The sequence below is a fragment of the Ailuropoda melanoleuca genome, chromosome 5 (genome assembly GCF_002007445.2).
Source record: "Ailuropoda melanoleuca isolate Jingjing chromosome 5, ASM200744v2, whole genome shotgun sequence".
In the NCBI taxonomy this organism is placed as follows: domain Eukaryota; kingdom Metazoa; phylum Chordata; class Mammalia; order Carnivora; family Ursidae; genus Ailuropoda; species Ailuropoda melanoleuca.
Genome location: NC_048222.1, coordinates 85,689,984 through 85,703,865, shown reverse-complemented (window position 1 = coordinate 85,703,865; position 13,882 = coordinate 85,689,984). Strand labels below are relative to the sequence as shown.

The 13,882-nt window shown below is 33.5% G+C and overlaps 1 protein-coding gene across 2 annotated transcripts in view; it reads left to right on the top strand.

Moving 5' to 3' along the window:
* GALNTL6 (polypeptide N-acetylgalactosaminyltransferase like 6) overlaps positions 1–13,882 on the top strand; it is a 1,184,120-nt gene that overhangs the window by 500,862 nt on the left and 669,376 nt on the right. For both annotated transcript variants that reach the window (XM_034661384.1, XM_034661383.1), the window contains exon 5: positions 6,231–6,369. In XM_034661384.1, the coding sequence (XP_034517275.1) occupies positions 6,231–6,369 (139 nt within the window). The remainder of the gene's footprint in view (positions 1–6,230; positions 6,370–13,882) is intronic.

The window sequence follows — 13,882 nt, the reverse complement described above, 5'->3', positions numbered from 1 at the left end:
TGTCGTAAATAGAAAAATTTCCTCCTATCTCATAGCTAAATAATAATTTATTGTATATGCTGAGTGAAGTAAGTCAGACAGAGAAGAACAAATATAGTTTGATATCACTCACATATGGAATCTAAAAATACCAAATTAATAGAAACAGAGAGTAGAATGGTAATCGCTAAAGCCTGGGTGGGGGAGGGGAAGGGTTAGGGAAGTGGGGAGATCTTGATCTAAAGGTATGAACTTCCAGTTATATGATTAGTTATATGATTAATAATCATATAACTTCCAGTTATATTATTAATTAATCACAGCATGGTGATTATAGTTAATGATATTGTATTATATATTTGAAAGTTGCTAAGAGAGTAGATCTTAAACATTCTCACTACAAAAAAGAACAGGTGATAGAGGTGTTAGCTAATGAGATGGTGATAGCAATTTCTTATTATGTAAGTATATAAAATCAACATATTGTACACATAAACTTACAGAATGCTCTATATTAATTATAGCTCAATAATATGGGGAAAAACCCTTAAAAAGATGAAATGTGCCTTTCATTTATTCAGCAAATATTTAATGTAAATTTAAGAAAAGAAAAATTTTTTAATCAGATGCAGGACTACTTTGGTTAAATGTCTTCTTTCTAATTTTGATAAGTTTCTTTTAAAGAATTAATCTATTTCATTTAAATTTTGTTATTTTGTTTCTATATGTCTCATTTGTTGTATAGTCTCTTATTCATTCTTTTCTGTTTTTTTTAACAGATTTTTTAAATTTTATTTCTTTCCTTATTATTTTATTTTTGTTTTATTATTTTTTGTCTTATTAGATTTTGTATTACACATTCTTGGGTGCCTTTTTTTTTTGTTGCTACCCTAGAGATTTTTAGTATGGATTACTGACTTACTATAGTTCACTTTGATTAGACTTTTATCACTTCTAGAATAATGCAAAACCAATAATTTACTACCTTTCCAGCTATGTCTTTTATTGCTCCATCTTACAAAAGCCACACTCCAACCATACCAAACCAGAGTTGGAATTCCTAATTACCACCTTTCTGTGTCGTGCCTATGGCATTTCTTTCTGCCTGCCTAACTGCTGCCTTCCCTGTCTGCTGAAAGATCCCATATCATTGAGATACATCCTCCATCTCAAAGTGCATTAATTCATTTCTCCATTTATCAATTTCACAGGTATTTTGGGGGACAAATCATGTGATAAGTACTATGCTAATGTTTCCTGACCCCAAGATATCAAGACACAGTCCTATCCATCAATGATCTTAGAGATTATGACATTTGTATTTTAAATCACAATGATGTTTTTATCCTTCTCTAACACATGATGTCAAAGGTAATAACTGTGATATTCATTATTTAATCCCTAGCCCCTATCTCAGAATAGATGCTTAATATGCAGTTTTGAATGAATAAATTAATATCTTTATTTCCATTGGGTAACAAGCCCAAATCTTATCACTTTATTATTTATATACCAGTTAAAATGTTTATTAAGTATCTGCTATGTGGCAGGCACTCTCTTAGGTTCTGGGGACACTATAGGGGACAGCAAAAATTCTCTGCTTTCATGGAGCTTATATCCCAATGAGGAGATAGTCAATTAATAGATTCTAGAATTAATAGTTAATTAATAAATTTAGAATAGTAATGTATTGGAGAAAAGCAATGCAGGGCAAAATATAAAGTAGATTTGAGAAATAGGGCAAGGAGTGCTGGGTATGCTGACTGAAGATGGGTTGGTTAACTATGAAAAATCTCTCCAAGAAAATTATATTTGAGCAAAGGCCTGACTATATTGATTCTTGAGTGTCCTAACTGCTTATCCTCAAGCCCCTCAGGGAAAGTGTTAAAACACTTCCCTTATGTTATTCTTATACTCTAATTACTTTTAAGAAAAAGTTTAATTACCTTAAACTGTCTGTCCCTAGATTTTTTTTCCTTTGACAAAAACTTACTTTATCTCTCAGTATTTTATTTTAGAGTTCTCAATCTATTTATATATGTTTATTAATTATTTTCCAAAAGCATGTCTCAAAATTTCATCTGTACAAATTCATTTATTTCAATTCTTATGTAGTCTTCCCAGCCCCAGACCTCTTAAAACAATGTAAATCTTCCTCTATCCTTCAAGTTTGAGCTGTAAATTCCTTCTTTCTAGCTGGAGTTTCCAAGCCATATAAAGGTCCTCAGTTTGCCACAGTTTTGAAATTCTTATAGGGTTTATTGTCCAAGTCATTCACTTCCACAAATACCATGCTTCTTTTTCACAACAATTGTTTTATAGTTTTGCCTTGATTTAGTCTGTTTGGGCTGCTATAGCAAAATACCATAGACTCAGTGGCTTGTAAACAACAGAAATATATTTCTCACAGTTCTGGAGGCTGGGAAGTCCAAAATCAGGGTACCAATAAATTTCAATGTCTGGAGAGTACACAGTTCATCAAGACTGTCTTCTTGTTGTGTCCTCACAAGGGGAAAGGGCAAGGAAGCTCTCTGGATCTCTTTTACAAGGACACTAATCGCACTCATGAGTTCTAATCTCACAGACTGATCACCTCCTCCCCAACGCCTCACCTCTAAATGCCCTCACATCTGGAGTTGGGATTTCAGCCTAAGAATTTTATGGGGACACAAATGTTCAGTTCACAGGAGACCATATCTTACTAGTCAGAGTATATCCTAGCTTTTTCAGGACTGGGTTCATACTATACACATTTTCCCTTTCCACATCCAGTGATGCATAGAGTGGGTAATCAATAAACATTAAAAAAATAATAATAATGCCAAGTCTATATGTATGCCAGACTAAATGAAACATCATTTCGCCTGGAGGATAAATACCAGGTGCACTATGAGACTTTTTGAATTCTGCTGTATGCCTTGAATACATAGGATCAGAGACATATTTATAAGATGGAATTTTTCTATGTAATAGCTATACATGTAGAAAAAGTATTAATTTTGTATATCTGATTATTTAAAATATCTCACACCTTTCATACTATTTCATGGATTTTATTTATTTATTTATTTATTTATTTATTTTTTTATTTATTTCAGGGGGGAGGAGCAGAAGGGGAGGGAGAGAAACAGAGTCTGCCCTGAGCTCAGAGCCAGATACAGGGCTTGATTTCATGACCCTGGAGATCATGACGAAGCCAAAAGCCAGTGGGACTTCACTGAATGAGCCACCCAATTCCCCTTTTCATACTATTTTAAACATAGTGGACAGTACACTATTTCTTACATTTCAAGTAAAGGACTGATTCGATTACAATTGATAAGAATAAGGTATATTAGAGTTTTTAAAATGTTAAATCGGTAAATCTGTAGACTAATAATCACTCAAAACACCTTTGAGTAATAAAGCATTTTTCAACATACCCCTATTTTTGTTGCTTTGTTTGGAGTTTTTGCTGTTCTGTTTTGCCGTTTTACAGAAGAAACTTTAAACCACATGAGATGCGAAAGTCCCTGAGGCTTTCCATATTAAAACTTAAGATGAGTTAGTAGCATTTGCAGTAAAAACTGCAGGCTCTGTGCATAAGAACATAAAATTTAAAAACCTATTCTCACAACTGCAATGAAGAAATTTCTAGTATGCCATCACTGGTGACTCACAAGTTTTGTTTTATAACTCCAGAGTATCACTTATTCATTTGAAAAGCCTTGTCTCAGGAGATTTATCAGTCTGAAGACTAAATTGCTGTACAGAGAAAATGAATTTCCCTTTGATTGGCAGGTGTTTTAATGAATGTGTAGCTTTAAAATTTATATTTGTAGTCTTAAAGTGGCTGAAGCTGAAAGCTGAGCACTAAAAATATCTCTACAAAAATTACTGAAAAGAAGCCTTGGCTGCATGTATACATTTCACTTAGGGCATATAAATTAAAAAATAAAAATTTACTAAAGAAAATAAAGGCTACTATGCAGTATGATTTTCTTGTTAAATAGGATTTCTAGAGTGTCTATAAATCCAGTTCACACTAGAGAATATATAAGGTCCAAAGACCTTATCTAGTATTTGGCCCCTTAGTGGAGAGAGATTTAGATCTTTTAAAAGTTTAGATCTTTTTTAAAAAATCAGCTAATTGCTGATTGTGGAAATCCTTATTGAAAATGTCAGTGTCTCTTTTGCTTACTTACATGTAACATGGGTAGAACAATGTTTATTTTGTAGTGTTGAGTTAGAAAATGTTCATAACGATTTAACATAGTACTTTTGATGTGGATGCTCAATGATTAGGTGTTATACAAATGAAATTTCTCACTGACTGATTTATTTCCCTGTTAGGTTGAAAAAACAACGGCATTTTATCCTAAGAAATAACAAAAACACAGGCGAGATCCAGTATTTTCCTTTTTGATGCCTAAAGTGAACACTTAAGAATTTTTGGTTCTCTCCCTTAAAATTGGAGAGATTTTCAGTCTGCTTCTTGAACATATAATTCCTTATCAGTCCGCAGCTGTTTGATCTTGGCTGTCACTGCTACTGAGGTTGATGTCATTAGGGCAGAAGCTGGAAGCCAAAAAAAAAAAAAAAAAAAAAAGCTTTCACTTTTATTTGAGGGATTACTGATATAGAAGCCAAACTTCCTAACAAACAAACAAAATATTTCGGTGTTTAAAAACAAATTGTATATTGCAAAATCAAAGGTTAATATGGTGAAAATATTTTTAAAAACCCGTAAAATTTGAAAAAGAATTTGGTAAACTTTCATATTCTGTTCATGAAAAACTACCTTTATTTAAAAGGCACTAGAAGTGTTCTTTCTTAACATGGTTAGTTGTAACCACATATACTCCCACACACACACGCACACACACACACACACACTCATGTACAATGTTTAACAACAATCACATTAAAGTCATTACCTGAGTAAGTGCCTGTTGACACCAGTGTTATCTACTGTTGACTATAAAATTAAACAAGGAACCTGAAAGTGGTATACATGAAGAAAGGAGGAAGAGGGGAGAATAAATATTATTATGTGGGGGCGCCTGGATAGCTCAGTTGGTTAAGCGTCAGACTCTTGATTTCTGCTCGGGCCATGATTTCAGGGTACTAGAATAGACAGTAGTAACTTCCAAACTCTTTACATGCAGAATGCAAACCAGAAGTCTTAAATTAGATTTACATAAAGTGAACTTAGAAAATATTTAGATTATATATAATTAACAAAGATTTAATAAAACAACAAAAATATTGTTTAAAAAAACAAAAAATTACTTTAAAAAACATAAAAAAATTTGTTTTTAAAAAACAAATTAAAGGGGACGCCTGGGTGGCTCCATCGGTTAAGCGTCTGCCTTTGGCTTAGGTAGTGATACCGGGATCCTGGGATCGAGCCCTCCTTCGGCCTCCCTGCTTAGCAGAGAATCTGCGTCTCCCTCTCCCTCTTCCCCTGCTCATGCTCTCTCTCTCCCTTTCTCTCTCTCTAGCTCACCCTTTCTCTCAAATAAATAAAATCTTTAAAAAAATAATTAAAAAATTAAAAAACATTGTACAAGCTCTGAATAATCATTTCACGATCTAAGAAATACAAATGATAAATGTATATGAAGTTAATTTTATAAGTAATCAAGAAAAAGCAAACTAAAGTATGAATAATACATATTTCACCAGTAAATGTCAAAATATTATCCAATGCTTCTGAAGATGTGCGAAAACTATCATAAGTTATTCTACAGATATTCAAGATTCTATTTGTAGGAATTATCTTTCCCCTTCCAAAAATACGAAACTAGAAATATATAAACAAAGATGTTCATTTCAACATTATTTTTAATAGGGAGAATTAGAAGTAATGTGAAAGTATATCTTTAGTGGAATGGTGTAAATTAGGATACAATGATATAATATCAATCATTGGAAGTAAACGGAAATATGGCTTTTTTAAGTTGGATAAAATCAAATTGTAAGGCAATGTGTATATTACAAGCTGCATATCAATGTTACAAAACATACACAAAATCTTCACAGTGGTTCTCTCTGGAAAATGATTGTGCTTTCTACTTCAGTGTTGTTTGCTTTTTGTCATGAGCATATTTGTTTTTTCCAAATAAAATAATATGTTATAATAAAAGGCCTTCCATGGAGCCTAATAACAGGTGACTAAAGAAGTACACATATTTAACTCTTATTATGTGTTCTAGAAGATTAACTCGTATTTGTAGAGATGATAATCTCATTTTGTTTTCTCCCACTAGGGAAAGGTGAGCATGGGAAACCTTACCCCCTCACTGAAGAGGACCATGATGACTCAGCTTACAGGGAAAATGGTTTCAATATTTTTGTCAGCAACAATATTGCTCTAGAGCGGTCCCTGCCAGATATTCGCCATGCTAAGTGAGTATCAGCAAGCCCCATATGCAATGTGGTTTTCTTTTTTTTGTCTGTTTTTTAAAATTATATATAATGTATATCACAGTGAGATATGTAACTATAAATTTTGCCATAATAATTTTTTAAAAATATGTTAATATTTCATAATCTTAAATATTTAAATTTAAATTGAAGTAATTCTTAAAGTTAGGAAAGAATAAGTATCAATTTTCTAAAATATAATTCACATTTTCATTGAGTTGCCTGTATTATCGCCATTTAAAATAAAGTGTTTGAAGATGTTATTTTCTGGTGATTAGCATTGTCAGAACTGTCCACATGTATATGACTTCAGTTTTCACTCCAGCCATATTCAGTGCCATTATTGCTACATCTTGCATAAAGAATGCCTACAATAAATGCACGTGTAATCCCAAGGTTATGGTTGGTTGCTCAATTTCCCATCACTTTATGAATTGTTTGTAGCTTACCAATTAACAGTGAGTTCAGTGAACTGTAGCTAAACATTATAGTGCAAAAGGAAGCAAGAATGATATCATATATTGTTTTCCTGAAATCCCCCATCTACTCCTAACGTTGCTTACTGTACTTTTTTCCTAGTCTGTAATGATTTTCTTGTTAGCATATACAATGCCAAAAGCATGCCAAAAACATACAATGTGATCAGAATTTAGAGTTTGTGGAATTGCCATACATATCTGACAAATCTACCCAACTATACCAATATGTTTACCACTGCCTTCCCCTCAATCTCCTTTTGGAAGCACAGGTGTGAGAGAAAGAAAGTCAGAGAAAATAAAACAAGCGCAGGGCGTCTGGATGGCTCAGCTGGTTGAAGTTCCGACTCCAGATTTCAGTTCAGGTCATGATCCCAGGGTTAAGTCCTGGGATCCCCGTGTTGGGCTCTGCACTCGGCAGGGAGTCTGCTTGAGATTCTTTCTCTCCCTCGCCCTCAGTTCCTCATGCTCTCTCTCTCTCTCTCTCTAATAAATAAATAAATCTTTAAAAAAATAAGGGCAACAATGAAAGTAGAAGTAGGAATCTAAATCAAATCAAGTAATGTAAAATAAAACTCTTAATTTTGTGCAAAAATAATTAACCCTTTCCAAAAAATCAGTAAATTATGGTTTGAGGGATCATTTTTTAGTTGCCATATTGTGCCTTTATAAATTTTTTTTAAAATATAAAAGAATTACTGGTTTCCGTCTCAGGTTTTATGTGAATTTGCATTTCCCAATATAGTTAAGCAGAGAATTAATGTGAAGAACAAATCAATTTTTCCCTAAACTGAATGCTTTATATATTGGTCTAGGCCTTCTAGCTAGCCAAATTATTCCCAGGTTACCTGAAATTATCTACAGTAATTCCCACTGACCGAGAACATTTCTAGTTATGAGAAATTTTAATACCTAATTGCACACCATCAAAGATGCATTAAATTGCATTGTTGGCATAATAAATGTGCTCAGAGAATAATTTCCACCCACCTCCTCCCCCACCCACACACTTCCAATCTTTTAATGTGTATTCAAGTGGGAAGAATTGCAGATGGAAACAGTGCAGAAAATCACTGGAGTCAAAGAAAGGCTGATAGTCCCATTCTTCTCAGAGTGTATTTTTAGCATAACTACCACCTTTTGAGAAAAGATATTCTTAGGCAATAATGAAAAAGAAAATGGAAAAATGGAGAGAAAAATATTTTGAAATTTTTATTAGAGTTATTGAGTTTATAGTATCAGAGGGCATTATTCTAAATGTTAGGGGAGATAAATGTGGCTAAAATATGGTCACAGACCTTTTTTTACTTATCTACGAGGCTGGATATCTAGTGGGACACTCACCTAGTAAAATGACAGCAAAATAGAAAAAAAAAACCCTTTTTTTAAAGAATTTATTTATTTATTTGAGAAAGAGCCCAAGCTGAGGGAGGAGCAGAGGGAGAGGGAGAAGCAGACTCCCAGCTAAGCAGGGAGTGCAACAAGTGCTCCATCCCAGGACCCTGGGAGCACGACCTGAGCCATAAGCAGATGCCCAACAGACCAAGCCACCCACGCACCCTTGGAAAAAAAAAAAAAAAAAACCGTATTAGAGGGTTGGAGATGGATGACGGCAAAGGATTAAGTGTAGGACTACTAGGAGTGATAGTTTACCCTGGTTATTCTAGTATCTGACTCTCAGAGACTCAGGAAGAGAAATCCGATGCAGCCTCATTTTGTCAAGGTCCTACCTGTAGGAAATTGAGAGGCTAAAACAAACAAAATAATCTTATAGGAATCCCACTGTGTAAAGTCTTATGCATTTGACCTTATCTGTGCTTCTCAAAATGCAGGCACAGATAACCACAAAAACACGTAGCTCTTTGTAAGTGGTTCTTGAAATTATGAAAGCAAACCGACACACACTCCATCCAGTATTATCCGTTTAACTAGGCTGCAGGTAATTGACCACAACTTGTTCATATTGGCAGAATCGGTGGAAGAGAATGCAAAATTTGTGTGACTTTTATAGTCAAACATAACACTTCTAAGAAACTTTGCGTCTGCAGTCAGCCAATTCAAATTATAGGCTCAAAGTGCCAGAAGAGAAGAATTTATTTTTCTTTGCTCTGGGATTTTGTAATGGAAAATATTGGGGAATCATATCTTGCAATTTTGGTTAATTTGGTCTTTATTCCAAAACACAGAATTGTAGTTCTTACTCCACTGTTGTACACTATAGATCACTCTGTATACATAAGTGCTCTCTCTACTCATTCATATTCTTGCAGTTAACAAATTAAAAAAAAAAATAAATCGTGGTTCTAGGTGTTTGACATGCTTAGTGCACGTACATTCTCGTTCACTGTGAAGATTTTTCAGAACATGAGTTATTTCAGAAATCCCAATCCAGAACACATTCTTCTTTTACCTGTTCATAAAAATGAACTGCTTTCCTTTGGCTGTATTATTTCATTGAGTCAGTAATAGATTCTCATTAAGTAAGGAGCCATAGATATTAGAAAGTAGTTGGCATGTGTCCAATAATTTAATCATTCTTACTCATATCCTAATAATAAATTCCAAGGTTCTCATTTATGTTTTTACATTTCTTACATTTTTCCAAATAATTTTAGCATCTCCCTATCTTGTAAATTACATTTTAGGGGTTTTTTTTGTTTCCTTGTTTTGTTTTGTTTACCATCTATGCTTTGGTATCGTCAAATTTTCTACCCCTTCATCCAGATTCTCATCTTACCCTTTTGGTTGGCTTTTGGACTTTTTGAAGACCTATCTGTGTGTTTTAAATACTCCTTTCTAGAATTACTGCCTAATTATGTCTATATTCACAGTACTGGGTTCAACCTGAGATATGTCCTTAAAACATATTATTTTTGTATTTTATTTAATGCAAAGCTGATAAGAATTTTGTTCTGTGAGTTTCTGCATGACAAATATTCAGTCAGTAGATATCTTGTTGGCCTGGCTTCATTTTACTACGATTCAATTTCCCCTCACCTGTATACTGATTGTGCATTTTCTTTGCACACAGTCACTCCTCTGGGATGCCACATCTATGTATGTTGTAGAACATTTTATTTTGACTTCCAGTTCAAGATGGGAAATATGAAGCATGTATTTAGAATACAAAATACGTGTAAAATAGGGAAGTAGAAAACCATGGAAGGATGGATGGCTTGCATAGAAAAGAAACTGATAAACTTATGTATGAATATATTGTTAGCAAGATAAGATTGAAGAATATTTGAGCGAGTATTACTCCCTAGACATAAATAAATTTATAAGTAGTTACCACAAATACTCCCGCAAATGTGGTCTAATTAATGTGTGCGAGATGATATTACAACTATGAAGAGAAGAAATACATAAGCCTCGGATGCATAAGTACATGTATAAGAGAGTTGAGGTAGGCTTTGCAGAGGATTTAGGTAAATGCATCATGACTTGAGGTTCATTTTTTGCTGTTAGAAAGGAATACGTGTTTATACGGATACATAGTCATATATATACACAATAATCAAGATACGTTTATAAGGTGGCTGAGTAGCTGGGATATTTTTGTACTAAAAAAAGTTCTACTCTGAATTGTGGCTTTTCTTTTTCATTTAACTTTTCCTTTATATTTCACTTATATTCCTGAGATAGCTTAATGACTTTGGCAATAAATAAGATATTGAACATCGAGAAAAAATTCTGTGATATCTCAACTCTTGGGAAAATATGCAAGTATTTTTACAATCTCTTGATTATATGAGTGCTTTCGGTAGGATTGCAGTTATATCACAACCCTGCTCCTTAAACAATTTCCGAACCAAATGAGACATTGGCCCAGAAATAGTTGGGAATTAAAATCTTATTTTTAGTATCGATAGGATTCTCTCAGTGGGCATGATGTAGATGTGGGCTAATTGCAAACTGTAGAATGAGGCACATTCAGCCTTCAAGTCATAGGCATTGCTGAACATGCAAGGACAGTTGTATAATATGAGGCATGGAAGGCAGAGTTAGACATCTGACCTCTGCAGGCAAGCAAGTTCCAAAGCAGAAAAATGAAGGAGGGGATGAGCCAAGCATGATAAACTTACTAACACAAATTTATCAGTTGTGTGTCTTTCTTTCTCCTAGAAAGGAGTATTAATCTAATGACTTTCCCTCTCCATGGGGACATGTATCCAGGGGAGAGGAGTCTCCTTGCTAATGAATAGTGCCTAATATCTTCTTTGTATATGATGAGAAAACACAATTTCTCAACATTACAAACTTTTGAGTGAATTAATTTATTTCTTTATTTTCTTTATTTTCTTTCTTTCTTTCTTTCTTTCTTTCTTTCTTTCTTTCTTTCTTTCTTTCTTTCTCTTTCTTTTAGTGCCTGATAGTATAAGCATTCCTGCCTTCTGGAAATTATGTTGACTGATAATTCTAAAAAGGTTTACTTCCATGACTTACACTGTGGTGCTGAACAAGTCAATTTGTCATTTTTAATTTCTATTTACCCACTTCACCAAGTGTGGATGCTAACTTTCTTTATGTATCTCACCATGTACTCAGATTATTAAAATTAAGACCAGGTTTACCAAATCAGTTGCAGCATCATATATTCAGTTATTTCTTTTCTTTCTGATGATAATCCTTCTGCTTTTCTTCCTTCTTCTCCAGTTATATCATGAAGATAAAAATATGTGGCGATCAAGTTAATTATAATTCTAAAATTTAAATTGTAAAAACATTAAATTGGTGAGTCAATTCTGAGTTATTTGAGGAAAAATAATTATATGTGTCTAATTTTTAAAACTATGATTTAGCGAATGTGCTTAGAATATTTTAATTTTATACGAATTAGAAAAGTGTTATTTAACTGTTTTGACTCTTGTCCATTGAATGCTAGAAATCATTCACAGAAATGTTTGAGTTTAATCATCCAAGAATGTTCAAGGATGATTTTTTTTATTTCTCAATTTCAAAAGTTACATAAAAATGTGGGAGGCACTGGCATTCTTTCATGTTTTTATTATGATTTACTTGTGAAGTTGATGAAGTATCTTCTTTCAACAAATTTACAAGTGAATTCTGAAGCAGATAAAGCTAAAATGACTATTCATCAACTCCAATCAGGTATGAATACTTCACAGAGGGAGATGGGAAAAGTATCAATTGAATCAAATGTGGTTCTAGCCTAGGGTACGTATAAATATGACTGAAAGAAAGAAAAAATAAACACAGCTAAATCACAAGCAGCAAATTGGGGGAGGAATGATCAGGAACAGCAGATAGGAAGTAATCATTCATGGCTACAATTCAAATTATTATCTTTCAGTATTTTTTGTGAGCCTGTTTATGCAAACTAGGAAGACTTTAGTACATTTGTATGTTTCTAAGGATCATTGTTTTAAAAGCCATGATAAAATAACACAAACAAAAATTTACACCCATGTCTCATTTATTGACTAAAGCCTGAAAGATATGGAAGAGTTTTTATCACTATAACTAAAAGGTATGTCCCATTGAAATGAAAATCCTCCTAAGATAGGTAACAGTTCAAGAGCTGTCAGACATTTAGCTTTTGGAATAAATGACAGATCATGAAGCAGATTCTTTGAAAGGCAGAATGAGGATGAACACAAGGGCACTGGGGTCTAAAAGACTGGTAATTTGAAAGTTGTACAGTGCACACACAAAATCAAAAATAAAATCAAAAGAACCTTCTAAAATAAAATTACAGCTGCTTAAAAATCATGTCTAATAAATTTTAAAGTATATTTGTGTAACCTTATAACATGATAAGGATCAAATACATAAAACTGGAAGCATAAGTTTGAAAAAGGGATTCATAACTTTGATTCTTTAAAAAGAAGAAAATGGTAATTTGATTTAGTGATGCATATTATTCTGTAAGATTAATCCCACAATAGCAACCCTAAATTTGTTCTTTCTTCATTTTACTCCCACCCACAGTTTATTGAAATGATGGGTAGTAGTTAATATTTGAACTTATTTATTTAAAAAAGTGAGAAAATCTGCCATTTTTAGAAAGATTTATCCATTTATTTTAGAGAAAGAGAGAGAGAGAAAGAGAGAGCACAAGTTGGGGAAGGGGCAGAGGGAGAGACTATCCAAGCAGACACCCACTGAGCATGGAGCCTGACATGGGGCTCGACATGGAGCTCAATCTTACGAGCCATGAGATCGGGACCTGATATGAAACCAAGAGATATATTCTTAACTTTCTGAGCCACCCAGGTGCCCTGAAAATCTGCCAGTTTTGAAAGCTAACATATTTATTGGTGAAAGACTAGATTCATTTCCCCATAAGGTCATAGGGTAAAAGGGATGTCTACTCTCACCACTTCTATTCAACACTGTACTGCACATTCTAGCCCAGGCAATTAGGGAAGAAATATAAATAAAAGACATCTACATTGGAAAGAAAGAATATGGTCTCTATTGGAGGTGGACATAATCTTCTATATGAAAAATCCTCAGTAATACACACACACGCACACACACAAAACACAACACAACACAACAAGAAACCCTATTAGAGCTAATAATCAAGTTAAGCAAGGTGGCACAGTACAAGAGGAATATACAGAAATCACTTTATTTTTATACACTTGCAGTGAATAATCTGAAAATGAAGTTAAGAAAACAATTCCATTCACCATTAAATGAAAATGAACAAAGTACTTAGGAATAAATTGAACAAAAGTAACATCAAACTTAATACTTTGAAAACTACAAATCATTGTTGAAACAAATTCCAGAAACGGAAAAAATATCTCATGTTTTGGATCAGATTTAACATTGTTAAAAAGGCAAAACACTCCATACTGACTTATAGATTCAGAAAAATCCTTATCAGGATCCCAGCTGACTTCCTTGCAGAAACTGGTGAATTGATTCTAAAATTCATATGGAGTTGCAAGGGACCAGAATAGCCAAAACAATCCTGAAGAACAGCAATCAAATAAGATGACACACACTTCCTGATTTCAAATTTATTATAAAGCAACAGTAATCAA